The sequence below is a fragment of the Protopterus annectens genome, chromosome 17.part0 (assembly GCF_019279795.1).
Source record: "Protopterus annectens isolate FY-2018-M chromosome 17.part0, PAN1.0, whole genome shotgun sequence".
In the NCBI taxonomy this organism is placed as follows: Eukaryota; Metazoa; Chordata; order Ceratodontiformes; family Protopteridae; genus Protopterus; species Protopterus annectens.
The window spans coordinates 754,724,663-754,749,154 of NC_056751.1; the positions used below are offsets into that span (position 1 = coordinate 754,724,663).

Below are 24,492 nucleotides of genomic sequence, written 5' to 3' on the forward strand. Positions count from 1 at the left end.
AAGTGTTGCTCTTCAATATCTTACTGAGTTGTTGGACAAGGGGTTGTCTTTCTCCTCAATAAAGGTCCATGCTGCAGCCATTTCTGCTCACTATGATTGTGACCCTCCTTTATTCTCTCATCCTTGGTTTAAGCAATTTCTTAGAGGGGCAAAGAATATAAGACCCCCACGTAGAGCTCCTACTCCTGCTTGGGATCTCAATTTTGTGTTGGAAAAACTTACTCTACAACCTTTTGAGCCTGCAGCTACTGCCGAGTTAAAGTATTTGTCATGGAAAACTGCTTTTTGTTGGCCATTACCTCTGCAAGAAGGGTTTCTGAATTACAGGCCCTCATGGCAGTGGAGCCTTTCCTGTTTTTCATAAGGATAGGGTATCTTTATGCACTAATCCTTGCTTTATGCCTAAGGTGGTTTCTAGTGTGGCCTTAAATCAAACTATTCATTTGCCTACTTTTTATGCAAACCCGCAAAATAAAGGGGAGAAAATTTTGCATACTTTGGATATTCACAGGCAGTTGCGTTATTATTTGAGCAGAACCAAAGAGTTCAGACAGTCTCAGCAATTGTTTGTTTCTTTTGCTTTGGGTTCACAGGGTAAACCTGTTTCAAAACAAACTATTTCTAAATGGATTGGGTTTTGTATTTATTTCTGTTATTCCCATCATGGTAAGGAGATTCCTGCTGGAATCAGGCCTCATTCCACTAGGGCTACTGCTACTTCTACGGCCTTTCTAAGGGGTAGCTACAAAAGACATTTTGGAGGCAGCTACTTGGAGTTCAGTGCATACCTTTTCTAAACATTACCACCTTCCTCTTTATTCTAAGTCTAGGGCTGGATTTGCCACTGCAATTTTACAGGGCATTTTAGCGGCCCCTAATGCTTTATGATTTTTACCATCCTCCCTTTCCCGTTGCTTTGGGATTCTACCCATAAGTAAGGACTGCAGCAATGTGAGATGAAGAACATAGTACAGTTTTGTACCTACCATAAATGTAGATGTTCGAAGATCCACATTGCTGCAGTCCAATTTACCCTCCCTCCTTCCCCACTGTAGTTAGTCTTGGTGTTATGCTTTAGGTGATGGTTGTTGTTGGGCATGTTTTTGGGAGGTGTTCTGTTTTTGGCTGCGGCCTTTCTGGTTTGGCCTTCTGACATCTGGGGCAAGAAAAGACTGAGGATATGACGTCGGTCATGCGCCTTTATACCCTGACGCTCTGATGTCAGATCTAGGCGCCCATGACCGACGTCAGCCTAATACTTTGGTATTCGGGCCGACTGAGGACAGCGGACTACCCATAAGTAAGGACTGCAGCAATGTGGATCTTCGAACATCTACATTTATGGTAGGTACAAAACTGTACTTTTCTCATTTTGTTGAGGCGGAGTATTCAAAGCAGAAATAGCTTAGTAGTGTCTCCAACATACAGGATTCTCTCTCCAATCATAACCATATTGTTATGTGTTTGAGACCTTGATGCCAAGAACTCTGAGCAAAGCTTGAGAGGTGAATCTTGATGTTCATGTTGAGAACACCTAATACAAAGGGTTACGATTGGCTCGCTAGTCTTAACCACATCGTGTGTTCAAGACATGGATGCCAAGAAATTTCCATTCTTCAGGTGAATTTTTAAATTTTGTACGAACCATAACTTGGCATCCGGTAGCGTTGTTGCCTCACAGCAAGTGGTTCTCCTGTTCGATTCTCGACTGGAGTGCCTTCTGTGTGGAGTCTGCATGTCCTCCCTGCGGTAGAGTGGCGTTCAAAAGACGTGTGTGAATGGGTGTGCCTTCGCTGAAGGTTGGGCATCGGACTGGCAACTCGACACCATAAAAATCTACTGCCAATCGTTAGTGGACCGGAGTTCCGCTGTGGTGACCTCTAACCGGGAAAAGCCGAAAAGGCAACAAACTTACCATAACTTGGCATCTGTGTTGTCCATTCTTTTTCTGATTCACGTATGGGTTACAGATCTGATCCTCTGATCCAACTTGGCCGCCTTCTACAGACTCCAGCTTTCAGACTTGAGCTCCTCCCTGTATCCACAATCCTCTGTACCAAGCACAGCTTGCTCAGATTTAGTTTGCTGCCAGTTAGAAGTAAGGAAAGGAAGGAAACTAGAGGCTCAACCTGGAATAAAGGATCCTAGAAATGCTTCATAGGTACTCCAGAAAATTTCTCGGGCTCTGGGATGGATGGAAGGGAAGGTAAATCAGAACGAGAATGGACAACACAGATGCCAAGTTATGGTAAGCACATAACTTAAAAAATCTGAAGTTCTCCCTCTCATTTTAATTCATGTATGAGTTAGAGTCCCCAGCTGCATTCTCTCTTGGGTGGCCTCAAGGAAGGAAATGTTGGAGCACTGTTGAACCAAAAGAAGCTATGCTTCTGGAGACTGTCCAGTCTGTAATGAGTCACAAATGTATGGGATTTAGACCAAGTGCCTGCTGCACAGATATCATCAGTAGAGATTCTGGATGAAAAGACGAAGTGGCTACAGATCTAGTTGAATGGGATTTAGGGGGAGCAGACAGTTTCAGACCATTCTTATCCTATATTAAAGAAATGCAATTGGTAATCCACTTTGCAAGTGTTACGTTCGTTACTGCATGTTCCAGGTGATTAGGTGAAAAAGAAACAAATTGATCTGATTTCCTGAACTGTCTGGTCCTGTGAAGATGGAAACGTAGTAGCCTATGAGTGTTATGTGGGGGGGTGCAAAAGGTCACAGCAAGGGTGGCCCCAACTGCTGAAAATCTGATTCACTACTGTTTGATTGAGGGATCACTCATAAGGCGCCAGGATGGACCTGCTGAGCCTGTCCACTAGCATGTTGGATTTCCCCGGTATGTAAATCGCAGTGAAAAAGCGGAGTGAAGAAATTGCCCATCCCCAAACTGTCATGGCCTCTCTGCAGGGGGGGTAAAAATAGGTTCCTTCTTGTTGATGAAATATTGTCTGTGTGAACTGCAATAGTTCCCAGAGGGAGAACATCCTGAAAGGCTTGCAACAAGAGAAGGACTTGTCTCTGTGGGAGTCCAAGTGCCTTGGACTGTCTTTCCCTTGAAATGCACTCCCCCACTCTAACTGGGAAGCGTTCGTGGTCACTGTGGCTGTGGGGGAGGGAAGGATGAATGGTCTGCCAACAGACAGGTCGGAATTAATCCACCATTCCAGGTGGGTTTTGCAAATTTTTGTCAACTTGATAGGAGCAGATAGAGACTGGTGAAGTATAGACCACTGCACAGTCAAAGTTCACTGGAGAACACGCATGCAGAGCCTTGCTAAAGATATTAGTGTCATAGCAACTGCCATAGATCCAAGAGCTCGAAGAACAAGCCTGGTTGGAGGAGGATGAACTAGTAAAGCTTGGACTTGATTTCTCAAAGTCCCTGTCTGATATAGGGGCAGTGAAGCTATTTAGGTAACTATGTTCAGCTGAGCCCCGATAAACTCCAAACACTGAACTGGTACTGGTTGTGATTTGTTCAGATTTATTGCGATACCTAGGAGGTCTCTGGGGACTGTGGTGAGTGCAAAGGACAGGGCTCTGAATTGGTAGTGACTGGTTCCCAGCTGGAAATGCAAGTGACTCCTGGAGCACCTATCTATTTTGATGTGATAGTACTCTTCAAGTCCACAAAGCACATTCAGTTGTCCTTCCATAACAGAAGGATAGGCTGTACAGTAACCATCCAAAACTTTGCTTTCCTTGTGTACAAGTTCAGTCTGCTTGGGTCCAACGTTGGCTTTAGATCCCTAGTCATCTTTGGCACTAAAAAGAAGCGGGAGTAAGTTCTGGATCCTCTCTGTTTGATTGGGACATCTTGGATGATTCTCTCTCACAGTAAATTTTTAATACTGCAGACTCCCCCTATCTGGGTATAACATTGGGGAGTGTCTTTCTTTTTCTTGGTGGCGTAAGGGTAAAGGGAGTGTAATAGCCCCTGGATATTATGCTTTGTACCCATTTTTGTTAACTGGGCCCAGGCGCTTGAGTGCAGAGAAAAACAACCCCTGACTGCCTCCAGGGCAGAGCAGTCGGGCAATGCTTCAGGAGCACTGATAATGCTGGTCAGAAAAAGGTTCCCTGAAGCCCTGATTTTGCAAGCCCCCTCTACCACTGGGACAGAATCTTCCATTGAAGCCCCCACCTCTGCCTGTGGAGGGGAGCTCTCTGAGTTGATCAGGAAAAGACCCTTGACTTAAGGAACCCAGTTTTTTTGGCCCCTCTCTGATTCCTAGAGTAGGCCCATGAAGGGGTGGAAAACTTTATCTCTACAGCAGACAAGGTATTGCCCTCTTTCTCAGTGCGGATCACGGTGCCTTTAACTGATGGTCAAAATAAAACATCAAAGGGAGCATTGACAAAAGATGCCTTAAAGGGGTCTGAGAAGTCACAAAGCCTCATCCAAGCATGTCTGTGCTGGCTGCCCATGAGGTACCCTCTACTGAGTGAGAGATGAGTCTCTTGGACAAATTGGCAAGAGAAGAGAGAGTGGCCAGCTTTGGAGAAACTTTCCTATAGTCCTCTGTTGGCATGGTCTACACCAAAAAGTCAGAGAGTTCCTTGACCAGACTTCTCTGCAGGCGAGTAAAATGTGGCAGGTAGTTGAGCGCACACAGCATGAAAGTGGCCTAAGCATAAATGCATTTGCCAAACCTGTCCATCGCTCTACACCCCCTGTTAGGCAGGTGGACAGTAGAGCTTTGTTCAGCTAGCTAGTTTTTAGTGGCAGCTGCCACGGCCATAGCGTCAATGGGAATACCTTTGGACCAAAAAGAACAGCCTTTGGGGTGAAATGATTTTGTCAGTTTGCTTAGGCACAGGTTCTGTAGTGACTGGCTCCTTACAGGCCTGGCGTGCCATCAGATCTGTGAGGGTGTCTGGTGGGGGGGGGGTCATCAAAGATGTAGACAGGCCTGTCCTGAAAGCTTCCAGAAATGCAGACTCCTCGGAAGTAGGATCTTGGAATAACCAACCACCTCTGTTTCAATATTTCCAGAATGTCTGCAAAAGAGATGTTCTCAGGTTGTGATTTTGGGAATCCTTCTCCCTCATCGAAGTCCATATCCTCAGTGAGGGACTCCATGGGGAAATCTAAGTGCTTCCTCTTTCATGTCCTCTTCTGAGGCACCTCCTCTCTGGGTTGTTCAGTGGAGGTATTGGAAGAGGCGAGTGCCACCTCAGGTGGGAGATCCTGGATATTCTTCAGGATGGACTGACCCTGGACAGGAACGAAAGGCCCAGTTTTCAGGTCTGCTGAAGAGCGATGGAGTAGAACAGTTGCCAAAGAGATCAGGTCTCTGTCTGCAGAGAAAGCCTTTTCTAAGACCTGGAAAGCTGAAGGACCCAGAGAACCCCTGCCCAACTCCATCAGGGCCAAAGATCTTGAAGAAATGACAAGGGCCTCGGATCATGGCTCCCAGATAGAATTAGACCCAATCCTTTTGAGAGCCAAAGCACCAAGAGGAAGAGAAAGCTCTGATAAAATCAGAGCCAACCTCCTTCCCTCTGATCTGACCTCTGTGTCCCAGATCTGAGACTCACTCTGATCTAAAATCTCAGAGCAGAGGTGGTCAGGACACCTGTTGGAGTAGAAACAAAGGTCTTTGGATCTGACACAGTCTCTTGGTTGGCTAAGGTCCTGGGGCTCCGATATCAAAGGCCATTTTGGAGGAGGAGGATCTACATTGGCTGGGACTCTCACAGATCCAAAAGGGGATGGAGTCGACAAGACCTCCATCTGGATATGAGCCCTGATGATCTTCCTTACCATCCTGTTCACGTCATTCAGAAAGGCTTGTGGAGGATCTAAGCGAAGCTACTGACAAAGGGCTGGAATACCGTGGAGTCTGTAAAATCTTAGTGGGTATCGTGGGAGACACTGATCAAATAGACGACCCCAGTGACCGGTTCCTAGCTGTTGGACCTGAGGTCCTAGGGTCCGAAGTTAAGGAAGAGGGTAATGAAGACCAAGTCTTCTGATCCTCCTCGGATCTGAGGGACGACTAGAATCCAGAGGGGCCACAGTAGCCTTGGATCATGAAGAAGTCTAATCTGAGAAGGAAAAAGAATCTGACACAGTAGATAAAGTTGTCTAGGTAGATGCAAATGGATCTAAGAGGGATTTTGGATCCTGTGGTGCAGAACTGGTCTCAGTAGAAGTCAGATCCAAGGTTTTTAAAACTTCAGCAGTAGGTTCAGACAAAGCCCTGGGCTGTTTATAAGGGTGCTTCTTTCCCTCTGCAGCAGAACCTGGTATAGTCTGTTCAGAGGGATAAGAATGATTGTATGAAGGCAGAATCCCTTTCAAGTTTATTTTGTTGCACCTATCAACAATTATTCTGGGGTTGAACCCCTCACAAATGGCACACTTGCATTGTAAGTGTGCTGCTCCTAAACAGTAAACACATTTGTTGCGAGAATCAGAGTATGGAATCTTGTGTCTATACTCTGAACAGCTTCTAAACCCTGTAGGCTTATCCATCTTTTTCTTTAGTTTGAAACTGGCTAAATATCACTGAGCTAACACCAAAAAAGTAACAATAGCTGCTGTATTTCATATATGTATGTGTGTATATATATATATATATATATATATATATATATATATATATATATATATATATTTGAAAGGAGCAGAACCTAAGATTGTTGTAATGCCCGTGAAGAGCTTAGTGGGCAGGAGGAAAAGAGAAAAACTATTTGAAATTTCTCACTAACTGCTCGAGCACTGAAGAGCAAGTTCTGAGGAAGCTCTGCTTGGTACAGAGGACTGTGGGTAGAGGGAGGAGCTTCAGCCTGAAAGCTGAAGTCTGTAGAAGATGGTCAAGTTGGATCTGAGTATCGGATCAGTAACCCATACGTGAATCAGAATGGGGGGGCAACATCAGATCTTGGCATTCATGTCAAGAACACTTAATAGGTTAGGATCAGTGAGACCTAATCATATCTCCTTGTAATGCATGGACGTGTCACAGGCACACGCACACACACACAAAAAAAAAAGGGTAAAGCATTTTACCGGCTTTGAAGTTAAAGGGTCTATATTAAAATCGCAAAAGCTCACTTTCGTAAATACAAGCTGATTGACACACAAATGTCGAACTCTAGAACTCTAAATACAGCGAAGGACAAGAAACGCGAAAATGTATTTATTTATTTATTGCATTTGATTACCGGGAAAGTCCACTGGGTCTGATGAACCCATTTTCAGTGGAGGCTCGGGGAGAAAAGCTCCAAGCTGTACAGTTATTTGCCGATTTAGCTGTAAAGTTGTACAGTTTGCAGAATTTGCAAAATTTTCAAGACAAATTTTAAGACAATACAGTAATCATATGTAGTCAACACTATACACAATACAGGGAATAATAGACATTTAGGGACATAGCAACTGTCTGATTTTATACAATGAAGTGAGAGTAAAAGATCTCCAGAGGTGACAGGGAGAGAGAAAGACTGACAATCTGAAATAGTAATAGGATAGAGAGAGGAGAGCTAGGGAGAGAAGAAGTGTATGGCAGAGTGGTATAGGGGAAGAAGAGAGAGTGATTTGGGAGGGTCAGGTTTTAAGGTTATTGGTATAGCTACAGGAACAAATCCACTGTGTAGTGAGATGAGATTTAAGTGATTTTTTTTAAAAGTAATGGGATTATTGATTGCTACAGGAACAAATCCATTGTGTAGTGAGATGAGATTTAAGTGATTTTTTTAAAGTAATGGGATTATTGATTGCTCTAAGTCCAGGGGGGAGATTGTTCCATAGCTTGGAGACAGAAAAGGAGTATAACGTATGTCCAGTGGAAAGCTTAGGTTTATCGACATTTAGTAGTAGTTTATTTTCAGATCTAAGTTGCCGGTTTGGGTGGTAGATGGTCAGTAAACTAGTGAGGGATGGACAGGCATCAGGGAATAAATGTTTGTGGGCAGTAGTAAGTTGTAGATATGCTAGATGTTGGGGGAGTTCAAGCCAGTTGAGTTCTTGTAGTGTAGTACAGTGATGGGTGGAGAGTTTAGCATTGGTGGCAAATTTTGGCAAATTTTGCAATTTGTTTTTTAGAAAGGATTGTATGTTTGTAAGGATGGGTGCGCCATATAGGAGGGTTAGAAGCAAGTATGCTGAGGTGAGAGCATGTTTTGCCAGAGGAGTAAGGTAGTGGTTATGTCTATAAAGGGATCCTAGTTTCTGATGGGGTTTTTTTATGTTATTATGGATGTGAAGGTCAAAGGTTAGGTTGTCATCAATGGTGACACCAAGCAGCTTAGTATTGGGGACAACGTGTATGATAATTTTGTTTTGGGACTGAACAGTGAGTTCTGACTTATTTATTGGGAAGTTTTTGGTTGGAGTAAAGATAAGAAGTTTTGTTTTGTTGGGGTTTAGAGCTAGATGGTTCTGGGACATCCATGATTCAGTGGAGGAAAAAGCTTCTTGGGTAAGCTGTTGTAGTAGGGAGGAAGATTTGGAGGAGCAGATGATAGTGGAGTCATCTGCATATTGTATTAGAGTAGAGTTTGAAAGACTAGTATGGTAGTCATTGATAAATACATTGAAGAGGAGGGGTCCTAATATGGAGCCTTGGGGTACACCTGTTTTGGTATTTATAAATGGAGAGAAGCAGTTTTGCCAGATGGTAGACTGTTGCCTGTTGGTAAGATAGTTAGAGAACCACTGGAGAGTAGAGGGAGATAGGTTAAGGTTGGATAGTTTGAGTAGTAAGAGAAGGTGTGAGACTGTGTCATATGCTTTTGAGAGATCAAGAAAGAGTGCAGATACTATGGATCCAGAGTCACGGGCCCTGTTAAGTGTCTAGGAATGAGATAAGGGAGGTGTTGGTACTATGTCTTGGTCTAAAGCCGTACTGGGTGGGGGAAAGCAGTTGTGTGACTAGGTGATTTGAGTAGCTGGGTTTGCATACATTTTTTGAGTATTTTTTGAAAGGGGGGAGAGTATGGCAATGGGTCTGAAGTTAGAAATGTCAGAGTTGTTGCCACCTTTATGAAGTGGAAGAACATATGCTTTTTTCCAGATATCGGGTATGCATGATTCTTGGATAAATCTATTGAGGATGCTGACGGGATAAGCTATTGAAGAGGCTGATTGTTGTAAGAATTCAGCAGGAAGGTTGTCAGGGGTGATAGTGCATGGTTTTAGTTTGAGAAGGAGTTTTTAATGGTTGAGGTGGTTGTGGGAGAGAGAGAAAAAGTAGGAATGGAAGTGGAAGGCGGAAGAGATACATTGTTGTTTGGTGGATTGGTGTCAATGGGAGGGAAGGTGGTAGTGAGTTTATTGATGGATTCTATGAAGTATGAGTTAAGGAGTGAAGCTAGCTCGGAGGGTGATTTGTCAGGGTTTGGGGATGGATTGTGGTGTGTCCCAGGGTGTAGAAGGGCATTGACTGCTCCCCAAAATTTTTTTGGGTTATGGTATTGTTGATTTTGGATTCTTTGGAAGTAATCTTTTTTTATTTCTAGTAACGGATCGTTTGGCTTGATTGTGAAGTTGTTTGTATAGAGTCAGGTTGGAATCTGTTTTGTTTTTTTGCCAGGATTTCCAGGCTTTGTCTCTAGAGGTCATGATTTTTTTTTGTGGCCAAGGTAAGCCAATTTGCATGGTTAGCTTTTACTCTTTTTTTGTCTTTGGGGGACTAGAGTATTAAGGATACTGAGAAATGTGGAGTTAAAGGACTCTACTGCTTCAGTTAGGGGGAGAGATTTTAAGGGATTCCAACTGATTTTGTGCAACACTGTGGGGGAGAAATTGGATAGATCTCTGGTATACTTGTATTGATGTAATTTTGGTATATTGGTGGGCTTGCGTACCATAAATGCTGGTGAGTGGTCACTGATACTATCTGGAAGTATACCTGAGGTGGAGATATTTTTAGGGTCTGATACCATGATCCAGTCTAGAATTGTACCTTTGCTAATTTGTTTGTTTGGTCTTGTGATATCTGAGATTAGTTGAGTGTAGGTGTGAAGGTTTAAGCCTAAGGATGGTTTGTCATTGGAGATATCTGACCAGTTAATATTGACATCACCTAGGATGATTGTTTCGTTTTTTATGTTGTTGGCAGTCCAGGCAAGGATGTCTTCTAAAATTGGAATGTTATTGCCTGGTGGGATATATATAACTATGATACATAATTTCTTTTGATTGTTTAGCTTTAGGAAGGAAATGAGTAATTCTGCATCGGAGAAGGTCGGAGAAGTCTTAGAATCACTGTGAAGGTGTTTGGATATAAAAGGGCTATGCCCCCTACTTTTTTGTGTAGCCTGTCTTTTCTTAGACAGGACTGGTTTGGTGGTAGAAATTCTGTGTCTTTTATATATGGCTTTAGCCAGGTTTCAGAGTGATGGCTGTAAAGTCGGGTTTGTATTGGCTTAGCCATCCATGTAGTTGGGGTATTTTATTTCTGAAACTTTGGATGTTAATATTAGTGAAATAGAGGGACTTTTTGTCGTTTATGGTATGTTGAGAAGTGGGAGAAGGGCTGGGATTAGGGTGTATATCACCACTTAGGAGTAGAATTGGAAGGGGAGGAAGGATTTTGGATGAGGAAAATGTTGTTGGTTTTTGGATTGATACTGAATACGGCTAGGTAAAGTATTATGTGTGGAAAGGATTATTCGTTTAGATTGTAGGATTAGGTTGTTGGTGTACAGACTGGACCAGACTGCTGAGTAGCTTTGGAGGAAGCTAAAGTGAGGGGTTGTTGAAGATGATGGTGTGTGAGATAAGAGCTTGGTGAGGGGAGGAGAGGTAAAAAGTAAGGAGAGATAGGATGTGAATATAATGAGCCAGTGTGTGCATGAAGGACATGATGAAAGTTGTAGGTTAAATTTAGGAGAGAATCTTATATAAGGGTGGAAAGTTGTTATGTAGGTGAGACAGGTGTGAGAAGTGTAAGTATAGAAGTAAAGGTGTAGTACCAGGGTAAGCTAGAAGGGTGGAGTTGTGATATATGGAGTGGGGATGTATCTAGAGTGTAAGGTGAAAGAAAGGGGATAGGCTAGAAGGAGAAAAGGTGTGTGGGGGGTTGTTGCTGGGGGGTGTGGTCCAATTGAATGTGGGGGGAGGAGTCTGGCTAAGTATAAAGGTAATTGATGTGGGGGTGGGTGGGAATGGGGGAAGGGTAGGGGAGCGTAGAGAGCCCGAGCATAGCGAGGGCGAACGGAGCTGGGCAACCCCAGCTGAGAGGTGAGCCTGCTAGAAACAATCAGGGACTTTACCAATAATGTCGTCCTCGTAGGCTGAGGTTGGGTTGTGGGAGAAAGGGAGAGTTTGGCAAATGTAGTTAATTACAGGGGCAGTAAAATTCCTTTTAGATTGAAAGTATTTCTTAGTTGTAATACCTTACCATATCTCTTCAAAGTCAGGTCTGGTATTTAGTATTTCTTTTATTTGTTATGATATTCTTTATTGTTTTACTTTTAAAGTAGGTTGGTTATTTTGTATTTAATTGGGAAGTAAGAGCACACTCGTCGAATGTATTCCCGGAAGCAACAGCACCACACAGGTAAGGTAAACCCAACGTAACAAATCTAAACCAAAACACTACTTAAAACGTTTTTTCAGGGGGGCAAGCCCCCCTGCACCCCCCACACCCCCCTACTTAAATATGCCAACTCCAAGACAGCACTACAGTGGGGAAAAGGATTTATTTCCTCATCCCCACGATCACACTGCTGGCCAAAAAAAGGTAGTTCGACATTCCAGATTCGCTCTCTTTGCTCTTCGCTGTATTTGGAGTTTGACATTTGTGTCGATTAGTTTGCATTCGCGAAAGTGAGCTTTTGCGATTTTAATAAAGATCCATTTTTAAATGCTAATTTAAATGTTACTTCCAAACCAGCAGCTGTTAACTTACTTGGAAATAGGAGGAAAGATAGAGATCCATGAGTGAAGGAACATCCCTTCCGTTAGGGACTGTAACTGTGCTTAGGGGGTGTTTAACATTTGTTACACACCTTTGAAAGCGTGGTTACATTTTGGTCTCCCGCCATAGAAGTGTGTAACAGGTTTATATTTTTTCTTATTTTGTAGTGTTATCACGGTGCTCCATTCACTACAGTATGGTTCTTTGTTTATTCATGAAGCTTTATCTGTTCCATGTTCTACCTCTTACAGAAAAAAGCATGAAGTGTATTAACTGCTTTGAAAGACTGTAAAGAATTTGGTGAGTGCTGTTGCACAGGTAGCATGTACATATCTCATTTGTTTAAGAATTCTGGGAGGGAGTGACAAAGGAAGAAAGTCAGGACAGTTTTTAAATGTTTTTCTAATTGAATTAATTACAGATCATGTTTTGTTCCATTATGCATTTTTTGAACAATAAGGAGGGGTAAGCCTTGTGTTTTTGATTGACTGTTCTTCTGCAGACAGAGCAAAAATGAGGAACAATATTCAGGGATAATTAAGAGTGAAGGAATGTCCCTTTATTGGGACCTGACCGCAATAGCACTTATGAGATGTGTAACAGTTGTTACACACCCATGAAAGTGCTGTTACTATCCGGTCTCATGTTACAGAAGCGCTTTACAGGTTTATCTTTATATATCGGAGAGTAGCTGTGGCTCTCCTTGCACTACAAAGACATTAATTATCTATTTAGAGCCAAATTAATTAAACACTGTTTGGATCTAACGTGGCAATGTTACTGAATTTTGGTATGTGTAACCTGAACAAAACCTGCTACGGTGCTCCTTTTCCTTACTTTTGTCATGATCTCTGTACTGAGAGTTCCCCTTCCAACACCATGTTTAATCAAGACAGTTTTGCAGCACCTACACATTTGAATTTGACTCTGGTGAAGACTTCAGTGTTTGAAAAAAATTGGCATTCAGTGTATTATAGGAAGTCTGCTTTGTGTAGATTTTTCACTGATTATTTTTAGTTGCATGGTTTTGTTTAGTTGCATGGTTTTATCTTCCCCTTTTATGTTTGCACCATAGTGATGTGGCCATTGGTGTTGCAGCATTATAGCACTTTGCATGTTGGATTGGTGTGTGAGGTAACTTTTGTGTGGAGTTTGCATGTCCATCCTGTGTCATGTGGGTTTTCAATGGGTTCTTCAGTTTACTCCCACATCTCAGACCAGCAGGTGAATTGGTGATCCTCTAAGTTGCCTGTAGATAGGTAGATGTGTGTGTGTAGGAGTGTGTGATTAGGAGTATGTGTAGGAGCGTGTCTGTGTGTGTGTAGGAGCGTGTCTGTGTGTGTGTAGGAGCGTGTCTGTGTGTGTGTGTAGGAGCGTGTGTGTGGGGGAGCGAGCATGTCTGTGTGCGTAGGAGCGTGTCTGTGTGCGTAGGAGCGTGTCTGTGTGTGTGTGTGTGTGTGTGTGTGTGTGTGTGTGTGTGTGTGTGTGTGTGTGTGTGTGTGTGTGTGTATAGGAGCATGTGTGTGTGTGCGTATAGGAGCGTGTCTGTGTGTGTGTGTCTGTGTGTGTGTATAGGAGCGTGTCTGTGTGTGTGTATAGGAGCGTGTCTGTGTGTGTGCGTATAGGAGTGCGTGTCTGTGTGTGTGCGTATAGGAGTGCGTGTCTGTGTGTGTGCGTATAGGAGTGCGTGTCTCTGTGTGTGTGTGCGCGCGCGCGTATAGGAGTGCGTGTCTGTGTGTGTGTCTAGGAGTGGTTCTCTGTTTTGTATTCCTTGCTTGCAAGGGATAGAATTCAACTACCTCCTAAGTGGATAGGATAAAAGTGATTATCAGAAAATAAATTACTGTAACATGCAGGTACTGCTTGATGCTAATTACTCAACCTTGTTTGCACCTTTGCAGTGGTTTTGTTTGTTTTTAAGCTGTTGTACTATTTGTCTTTTCTCTTTTTTGCTTTCACTTCACTGCTGTTAAACCTGAGTTAAAATCACCCAGATGCAAGATGATAAAAAAAAAAAGTGAATAAGAGACAGAGTCAATTGATCTGCCAAAGTCCAATACAGAACCCAGAACCCCCACACACTACATGGCCTTTGTCAGGTTCAGTTATCACTGATGGTGTTTCTTGAAATTGATGCACTGGGATTACTTCCGACCAGACTGTTCTGATCCCATGTTAGTCCGCTGCCCTCCAAAAGTCTACTAGACCTTCTGCCAAGTAGTCTTCCTGAACTTTCTGACAACTGACAGGAAATGGTTTGATCTCACGTTTTTATAATATTTTCAAAAGCAGCCCTTTAGTTGTACAGAAGTAATTTGCTAAAAATGCATTTAAAATTTCTGGAAATTTGAGATCTGATCTTGCCTGGATTTTCTGTAACGATTTTGTTCTTTTGATTGTTCTCTTTACAGAACCTGCAGCAGGAGCACCTGGAAATGCAGTTTTAGAGGCAGAAAATGCCCTCCCTGCTGAACCACCTGGTCATATACCAGAGCCTGAGAAGAAACAAGAACAACAAAATGCTATTCAGGAGCAGTGAAGAAAGGCATAAATAAAAGCTTCGGAACCTATACCAGAATGTGACTTTCACAGTACCCCTTATGAGAATTGAGACCACAATAAAAAGATACATTCATTCCTGAAATCGAATAGGACAGAATGAGAAATAGGCTTGTGGAAAAGAGCACAGTGCAGCTGCTTTGTCTTAAGCTGAGAAATGGCTTAAAACTTGTATTTTTCCAGTCCAATATCCAGCAGCAAAAACACTCATGACCTCGTTTGCCTCACAGAAGTCTGTTGAATAACTACAGCATTATTTTTTTCCTCTAAAAAGTGAGATCTGCCATAGTGGAGTTCCACATCCTATTTATTACTACAATATTTACTTTATTCAAACAGAACAGCATTAGTTTGTGTTTTGTAAACAGTTGTGATTTCAAGATGGTTTCTTTCAAGTCTACGTTTCTTCAGTTCAAGTATCCATAATTTACACTTGCTTGTGGTTTCATTTGTGCAAAACAATCTATGTGAAAGTGGTCTGTTTCACCACTGCCACGTAATAAATTTTGAAAGTTTGTTTTTAGAAAATTTTGGTGTAAAATCACATGCTGTCTCATTTTCAGGTTATTCCACACAAAATGTTAGGCAAGAATTAAACAAATGAGTTTTTCACATCCTTCAGTAAAATAAGCAAACTACCTACATTTTATCTGTGTGTATAAAAGTATTAAGGACACACAAGTTATTAAAACCTGCTTTTTAATTTTATTGCTTTCATTATTTTACTAACTGTTCTGCTTGTGAGCCAGCAGATTTGTGCAGCTCTTGGAATGAGAGCACAGACGTGACTTGACAGTCCTATAACGGACGTCTCAACAGTACTAATGCTCCAGTGATTACTTACAACGAAGCAGCTGCTTTAGGCTTTTCTCTTTGTACCTTTTCTTGTTTCATAGAGTTGTGCTGTGTTAGTGCCTCATAGTCTGTGGTTCTTAACATCCACCCAACCTTTGGAGCTCTTATAACCAGGAAAGTGTACTGTGTTGATCACAAAACTCTGTATTATGTGTGGTAAGGGATGTGTACACTATGTGTACACTATTAGTAGTGCAGTGTTACAATATGTCATTCCCCATTTCATTTTCTGGATGTGCTGATTGCATTATGTCTTCCTGTGCCTGCTTGGGGTTTAATTGCTCTAGTTTTCTTCTCTCATCCCCAAAACATGTTGCTAGATACATTTTCAGACCTCTGATTGGACACTAGGTATGCACGTGACTGTTTGTGTGTCCCATGATGGACTGACATTCCATCCAGCACTGATTCTCTACCTCACACCTATTGATGCCAGGATATGTTGTGCAACCCCTAAGATCCTAAATAGGACAAATGGGAATTGAATGGATGTATTGTTACTATTACAGTTTCACCCAGTTTGTTTTATTTGTGTTTGTATTGTTATTACTTTTTTCTTGAATAGGATTGAAGGACTCAATTTAAATAAGGCATTGTGGGTGAATATGCTTTGTCCCTTTGTGAAACTGTTTCCATTATGTACATAGTGAAGTCTGTTTAACTGCGTAGGACTGAATAATCACAAATGCCTTTTTTCAGACACATGACCCAGATGTTTCTGTATGGATAAGTGACTTGCTCACAGTTGCGCAGTCTCTGCATACATGTATATGTACATGTCAACAAACATAAGCACATGCGCTGTGAAAAACAAATTACAGCTAACAGGATGTAACATGTTTGTGATATGCTGCCCTGAAGCATTGCACAGTAGTTCAGTCCACATTTTATGTTAGCTTTATATTCCAGTATGGCATATTTTCTTAGTCTTTCTCTGTGTAAATTGGAATTGTACATGACTGCCTGAACCCCTTGAGAATCCGATATTTGATACCATATGAATCTTTAGCTTTTTCTTTGTTGTAAAATACCACTTTATCATTGTTCAAGATGTTCAACAGTACTTCTTAAAAAGATAAGAAACATCATTAAGACTCTAGAAGAGTTGCCAGACTTGGTGGTTGAGACATTCCCCAACTGTCAACTTTGAACTTTGTTTCTAATCTTTCTATCTGTTTGATTCACAGTGCAGTAGATGGCACTGCTAGAACAAAGAGTGCTGGTTTTGCTCGATGCCAACACATCTTACAAATGTGCTGAGAACTCCTAAGCTCATTTCATTGGTACTTCACTGTTTGGAGTGTCAATTAAAAGCTAAAGTTGAGAAGTGATAAAGTGAGAGCAATGTGCTGTAGTTGGAGTAAAGTTTCAGGTGGCTCAGTATGCTAGGACAGATTGCAACCCATGCTACCTTTAGTTTCAGTGGTCACAAAGTAAGTGACCCCTCCAAGGTTCTGGAGAATGCCAAAGAGGGCATAGCAGTTACCCACATGGGTATAATCTCATAGATTCATAGCTTAGTACTAGGCTAACTGCCCTTTTGGGCCATTTACAGCCTAACCAGTTACCCCATGTGACAATCAAACCCTGCACCTTGTGTTTGTAAGGTAAACACCTTTCAGAAGATGAGAAGGATCTCTGCAGGCCAGATATCGCATGTCCACCTTGAAGGCTTGCCCAACTTCTCCATTTGGAGGTAGTTAGGGGTTGTCTTGTCTGTCAGTCTGCCCATTTGGTAGGTGGAGAGGCAACATATTGACAGGCAGTGTGATTCTGTCTGTCACATACCCACCCACAGTCCTCTCTTCCAGATGTTCTACCCTATCAAAAGGTTACAACTTCTTTCAGCTGCTCCCATTAGGGGTCACCACAACGGATCAACTGTTTCCATTTTTTCCTGTCCTCTGCATCTTGCTCTGTCACACCAACCACCTGCATGTCCTCTCTCGCCACATCCATAAACCTTACCTTAGGCCTTCCTCTTTTCCTGTTACCTGGCAGCTTCATCCTTAGCATCTTTTTCCCAATATACTCTGCATCCCTCCTCAGCACATGTCCAAACCAACGTAATCTTGCCTCTCTGGCTTTGTCTCTAAACCTTCCAGCCTGGGCTGACCCTCTAATATACTTATTCCTAAGCCTGTCCATCCTCGTCACACCCAGTGTAAATCTTAACATCTTCAACTCTGCCACGTTAAGCTCTGACGCCTGCCTTTTTGTCAGTGTCACTGTGTCCAACCCATATAACATAGCTGGTCTCACTACCCTCTTGTAGAACCTTCCCTTTTGCTCTTACTGGTACTCGTCTGTCACAAATCACTCCTGGCACTCTTCTCCACCCACTCCATCCTGCCTGTACTCTCTTCTTCACCTCTCTTCCACACTCACCATTACTCTGAACTGTTGATCCTAAGTATTTAAACTCATCCACCTTCACCACCTCTACTCCCTGAATCCTCACCATTCCTCTATCCTCCCTCTCATTCACACACACATTCTGTCATAGTCCTGCTGACCTTCATTCCTCTTCTCTCTCGAGCATATCAAGGCTTGTAATTCAAGAATTATTGTTAGGGAATCCATCCATTAGGCCCTACCTGACGGGAAAGGGCACAGCTTTTATACAAGATTCTTTTTACTGCTGAAAGAAACTCAGGACCTTAAGCCAATCCCCAACTTCAGTTGCCTAAAATCTGTATGTTCTCAAAGCTTCTTTTCTTACAGTCATGATGCAGTCCAGCCTTCCTTTTCTTTCCAGAGGGGACTAAATATGCTGTCTTTTGACCTATAGGATGCATACCTGCACATCAAAAGAGCAAGGAATTTCAGAAGGAGCCAGCCTTAGCCACAGGGGGTTATTGGTAAGGAGGAGGATTTTTAGTAGCCTTAGAAAGTGTCATGGACCAAGGTGATTAAGGAAATTCTGGTCTTAGTCCTACAGGTGACACAGCTAAAACAAATTGCAGGACACGGCCATTTAGTCTCGCCATAGCTACTAGGGTGTCCATCAAATGTATGCTAGCAGTCACAGCTTTGGAGTCCTTCCCAGACATCTTGCTCTTGGCAGCAGCACCATCCATGCAGTGTGTGTATCTTGGGATTTTCTTCTCATTCTGTTTCAGTCTCAAATTGTGCCCTTGCAGAGCTTAACTTTTAAAATATACACTGTAGGCACTAACTTGCCTTTCTGCCATGGGAAAAGATTCACCATATCATGACAGCTTTTCAGCATAATGAACAGTAATTCTGTCCCAACTTCTCTTTGTTTACATGTATTGGGTCTGATGTGTATTCGTGATGCCCAATGCAAGGTTGTTCATGAGGGTTCTGCAGTGGACCCTTAAAGTTCAGAGGAGTCAGGTAACCAACCTGTTGGATGTTTCCATAAGATCGTCATGCAGTAATTTATATCTGGAGTCCAAATTCTTGACGAAAGAAGCCACTGCTGTGGTGGGGGGGCATTGTGTAGAACAGACAGTTTAGTGCACTTGGGCAACTCTAGAGTCCTCACTGCACGTGAATATTATAGAGATGAGTGGCATCATCCTTGATTTGCAGGCTTTCCAGGACACACTTAATGTGGCTGTCATCCAGCCTGACAATATGGTAGTGGTGTGGTATTTGTACAAGCAAAGGATTAGCCATTCATATCCACTTTGAGGAGGTCATGAAAGTTTGGGAATGGGTTCTTGCATCTATTTGCCTTCTGGTCATTATCAGTGGCCTGGGTTCTGCCAGTTATCTCATGAGCAAGCACAGCCACTTTGTCTGATGCCTCTTGAGTGGTCTGTCAATCCAGTGATACCTTCACCACTGGTCCATCACTGAAGAAAGCCCTCACATTTGCATCCCTATCCAACCATAAATGCAGTAAATATTTTTACCTAATAACTCCCATCAGGAGGATATACCCCTCAGGGTTTTCCAATACAGAATTGACCCCCAAGACGTCTTTACATTTTCCCCCATTTCTTCATATCTCCATATTCAAAGAGATGATCAGAATGAACAAAGTCATGTAATTTCTGAAATGCCTTCCTTTGGTCTTGTCTTGAAGTATGGTTCCCAGTGCTTTAGCCTTACCTGTTGGACAAGCCTGCCAATCTGATGCCCATGGAGACTGTTCTGTCCCATATGCATAAGTGGCCTTATCCAGACCTTCATGTCTGGGGACCTTCTTAACCCAACTGGGGCAGTTCAAATGCTAATCATTTCTTAACAGGAAAACAGTAAGCTTGTTAACTTTTTTAGCTTTAGCCGTGGCTTGAGATGTAGATCCATTTTCAGACCATGTTCCAATGATTTTTGGATTACCTCGCTCAGATATTTTATTCTCTTTCACCAGAAAGCCAATGCCTCTTCTCTGGCTTCCTTAAGAGTATGTAAGACGTACCTGAAGTGAATTTTCCTCCTCCTTCCCCCTGCAGAGACTGCAGTTCCCACATAGGACTTTGGTGGTGGGCTGGAAAAGTTTCTCCATTCAAAACAACTTCATCAAACTTAAAGTATCTAATTTGGAAAATCTTGTTCTTGATAGCCAGTAGCTCATCATATAGTGTTTCAGAGTTGCAAGCCTTGTGTGCTCACCTACCATATCGTAGTTTTTATTAAGATAGTTTCCTTACAGTACCAGTCCTTCCTTTGTGCCTGAGATCTTCAGTTGAATGCAACATTCATTAATCCATTAACTTTCTGCATTTTTCCAGAATATTCCATCAAAGGTGAATAGTTATTGCACTGTAGAGATGTGCATAGATAGCTTATATTCTGTCAATTAAGTCAATGAGAAATCAAAATCATTCTCGGTTGTTTGTGTTCTTCCAAGAAGAAGAGCCAAAAGGATTCTGAAATGGTCTCCTACTCCTGGCTGTCTCAGTACATTAGTTTTTGTTATCAAAGTTTTATCAAATCCTTACTACAGGCTACTGATACTACAACAGCCATTACTATCTTGCAGGTCTTTATCAGCAATACATCAGTGGAGGCCATTTGCACATTTGCTACTTGGGCATCACTGAATACTTTTACAAGCAATTATAAGCAGAACAATGTTTCCAGATGAAGAACTGCCTTGAGAGGTGCCATTGTCAAAAGTATTGTATCATGATGAACCATCCAAGAGGTTTGGCTTGGGTCTCTTCTACAGGCAATGTTATGTAAAATACCAAGACTGGATTGCAAAGTTAAATAATTGTCATAATAATAGATCTACACTGGCATCTTCAACTCTCGTGCTTAGCAGACCCTCTTACCCCAGCCCCTGGATCCACTGGACACTGTTCTCTTGAGTCTTTTTGTTTGTGTATTTATTTAGTTATTTTGGTATTGAAGGAGTTGAGAATGGCCTTGGGCACAGGGGATTAATTTAGTATCCTGAGAAAGTTTCATAGACCAAGCAGATCAAAGAAATGTTGGTGTTAGTCCTACAGGTGACATAGTTGAAACGCCAACTGCAGATCTAGTTTTACATTAAGTATGGATTGAGCATATTAAGTGGGTAGGAGAAAAAACCTTTTTAGATTGACATGAAGTCCATCCTCTGCAGAGGGGAAGTAAAGTAGTTGAGATGCTTTAGCAGCTTGAGAAATTGCCTGGGTAAAAAGGCCATCTAGGTATGGAAATATTTGTATTCCCTGATTCTTGCAAAAAAGCAGTAGCTGGAGCCAGGCACTTTGTGAAAACCCTGGGGGCTGTGGATAACCCAAAGGGTAAAGTAGAGAACTGAAGCCAACTCCTGAGAAATTTCCAGTAAAAAGGGTCAGTGGGAATGTGTTGGTAAGCATTCTTAAGATCCAACGCTACCAGAAAAGCTTTGGGCAAGATGATGGGGAAATGAGTTTGAAGGGGGAAGCATATTGAAAGAAGTTACCTTTAGAAAAGTATTAAATGTCTAGAATGGGTCTTCCTTTTCTGGGCACAAGGAAAAGCCTGAAATAAAACCCATTTCCTAGATTTTTGGAGGGTATAGATATGGTACCTTGGTCAAGAAGACTTTGCAATATAGGAGGAGGAAGATGTGCCTGGTTGACAGGAAGGGGAGAGAATCCCTTTGAAGGCAGGTATTTCCAGCCAAGTAATCTCATAGCCCTGTTAAATGATGGATAGGACCCACTTGTCTGAAGTCATGAGCTGCCAAGCTGGAAAGGAGGAGGTTAGTCTTTTTGATAGGGGAGGGGAAGACAGAAGAAGAAAATAGGGCGACTTGGCTGGAAAGGGTGGTTTTCTAGACTCTGAATTTCTTTGCAAGCTCCTTCTGAAATCTTTTTATAGGCATCTTCCAGCCTCTCTGAAGAGATTGTTTTTATCCCTATGGGAAAAGCAAGTGGGCCTAGGTTGTGGTAGTTGCTTTGATAACCTTGGCACAGAAATGAGTACGATTTGCTTAAAATCTTGCATGTTTTTTATCTTTATCTTGCAAAGATTTGAAAAGGTCTTCTGCAGCTGGTCCAAAAATAAATTCCCTGTGAAGAGTGGAGTCTAAAACCTTACTTTGAATATCCTCAGGAAGAAACTAAGAATGGTAGGTCTGGTCACCTGAGGAGCCTGCACCATCATAGAAGTAGCCAGCTGCTTGGTTTCACAAACCTTAAGGCGAGCAAAGTTGTACTCTGTTCACTGAGGATAGACAATGGGTATTTTGTAGTTTGGGTCTAATAATTGCCTTGAAAGACAGAGTGGCAGAAATGCAAAACTTCTTTCCATCTCTGTCCATGGCCCTACTGTATCTGACTAAAGGTTATACAGTAGCAGCAGGCAAAAATTTTAGACTTGTCAGTGGATAAAGAAAAAAACCAGGACAACTCCCCAAGTGATTTTTATAGAGAAATTTAAGATCCTCAGGCCTTTTCAGGCCCAGAGGTAGAAGTGCGTGCAAATGCATCTAGAAAGGCATTTAAAACTGATGGAAAGGGATTGGCATAGGAGCTCCTACCTCTACTAAGTTATAGTACCTCTTCTAGCATGTCCTCCTATCAAGACACGCTTTGTGTCTCAAGAGCATCCTTCATTTGAATCCACATAGGAGGGTTATTTCAACCCCCTCTTTGAGATCTTAATTTTACCTTCAAAAAGCCTACTTGGCCACCTTTTAATATTCAAATTAATGTCTAAATTAAGTCCTTTTGGTATTAAAGTCCTATAATTTAATGTAAACCTGCTTTCCAATTTCAAGTGTTTCAAATGATTGGCAATTTGGCTATCCAAGTGTTTATTTCTAATACCTCCCAAGTGTTCTAATATACGGACTTTTACCATTCTTTTGGTTTGACCTGTGTACCACTTAGTGGGAACGCAGCCATATCCCACTAAATAAACCACCCCACATAAACAACAGTTGAACTCGTCAACAGCAGTATACATCCTACCATTTATCTTGGAACTAGAAATATTAACCCTTGCACATACCTTGCTTTTCCCACACTTATACATGCCTACCTTCTTTCCCCCTCCTACAACACTTTTGGAGTTCAAATTTTCCTTTAAGTTGCTGTATTTTCCATAGGAAAAAGTCACCTTCTTAGGAAATAGGCCTCCCACTTATGAATCTTGGGTATGGAATGAAAAAGTCAGATTCCTGGGATATTATATAAACAAGATGCATTAAAGGACAAAGGGGAAAGAATATTTTTTGCTACAAAATGTTCCCCTTTTTCAGTTATGATGAAGCAATCAGAAGAGAGTGTATGGCCTGTAGTAAGTTATGATGTAGTGGTAGGCCTGTTTTGTACTAGGAAAATAATTTTGCTAGTAGCCCTTCTGTCAGAAAGGTTTCTGAGCTTCAAGCTCCTGAAGCCTTTCCTTCTGTCCTTATTTTCTATAAGGATATGGTGTCTCTTAGGGTCAATTATTCCTTCATGCCCAAAGTGATTGAGTGGCCTCTCAACCAAGCTATTAATCTGCCTATTTTCTTTCCAAGCTTACAAAACAAGGATGAAAGACCTTTGCACTGCTTGGATTTGTGCAGGCAACTAAGATTCTCGATGGATAAGACTAAAAACATTAAGAAGATGAATCGGCTGATGTTCATGTTTCACTGTTGCAGTCATCATATTTGGGTTATCCCTGCCAGGGTAGCTATCAGTCAGCCCAAATACCAGAGGCTTAGTATTTCTGCATCGGTTGCCAATGCTCCAGGACTGACGTCAGGTTATCAGTAGTATAAAATAAGGCAGCTGATGCCATTACATCAGTCTTGCTGAGGAGTCCGAAGCAGTTTGCACAAGTGCTGGTCGGACACTATCTGAGTTTTCATTTTCCGAATTGAAGTTGAAGTCTTCTAAAGCTAAGTATCCCATTGGGGATCCTTTTTTCTTGCTCTAACATCTGTCAGAAAAAGTTAACAATTGTCTCGCCTGTGGAAAGCATATACCACACCAAGACTTTCATTCTTACTGCGTCACTTGATTAGGCCCAGACCACAACGTACCCCGCTGTCGCTTTTGTGCTTAGTTCAATGCCAGAACTATACGTCATTAGGCCCTTTGTAGCTAGATATTTTTGCTCTGTCCTCAAATTCTGATATAGCTTGGGTAAGCCATCCAACAGCAGATCTTCTGAAAAAATGTAAGGATAAAGACGGACTGTACAGGTCCAAACCTACCAACACTTCCGTTAAGCTAGTCATTAGTTCTCTGGTCCTCAGTAAGGCACTTTTGCAGGCCCTGATGCCATGTCTGTGGATTCGCAGGCTGCTACTGAGACCCTTTCAGAGTCCACTATGCCACGAGACTCTTCATCGACTAAGAATCCTGCAGATGTCTGTTCCTTGGATGGGTCCAGAGCCGCTGAGCAGGCACCAGCTTCTGAGGATGTACTTCGTACTACCGATTCTCGACACAGACCGATGATTTCTTTCGCATCTACCTTTTTTCAAAAACTTCCGAGTTTCTAAGGCCCAGGGTACAAACTACACCCAAGAAACCGATGACCCACACTCAGGTTCCTGCTTCCTTGCCTGTCTCAAATGCTTAAAATGGTAGAAGACCTTATAATGCTGATCAGAGGAAGCCAAGCTACCCCTTCGAAAAGAAAGAGATTTGTCCCCAGTAGTTTTATCTGAACAGGAGTCTGATGACTCTGATGCATCTGAATATGAAGACATGCAACCCCTCTCTGCCTATGAGGATTCTGATGCAGAGGAATCCATTCCTTCAGCCTCTCCACCCAATGACGTTTCCTTTGGGGAAACCCTACA

At 42.3% G+C, this 24,492-nt stretch overlaps 1 protein-coding gene across 2 annotated transcripts in view; it reads left to right on the forward strand.

Annotated features, from left to right (window-relative positions):
* LOC122791611 (nucleobindin-2-like) overlaps positions 1 to 15,152 on the forward strand; it is a 917,099-nt gene extending 901,947 nt beyond the window's left edge. For both annotated transcript variants that reach the window (XM_044059400.1, XM_044059401.1), the window contains exon 13: positions 14,297 to 15,152. In XM_044059400.1, the coding sequence (XP_043915335.1) occupies positions 14,297 to 14,424 (128 nt within the window). In that variant the 3' untranslated portion in view covers positions 14,425 to 15,152. The remainder of the gene's footprint in view (positions 1 to 14,296) is intronic.
* The last annotated feature ends 9,340 nt before the right edge of the window (positions 15,153 to 24,492 follow it).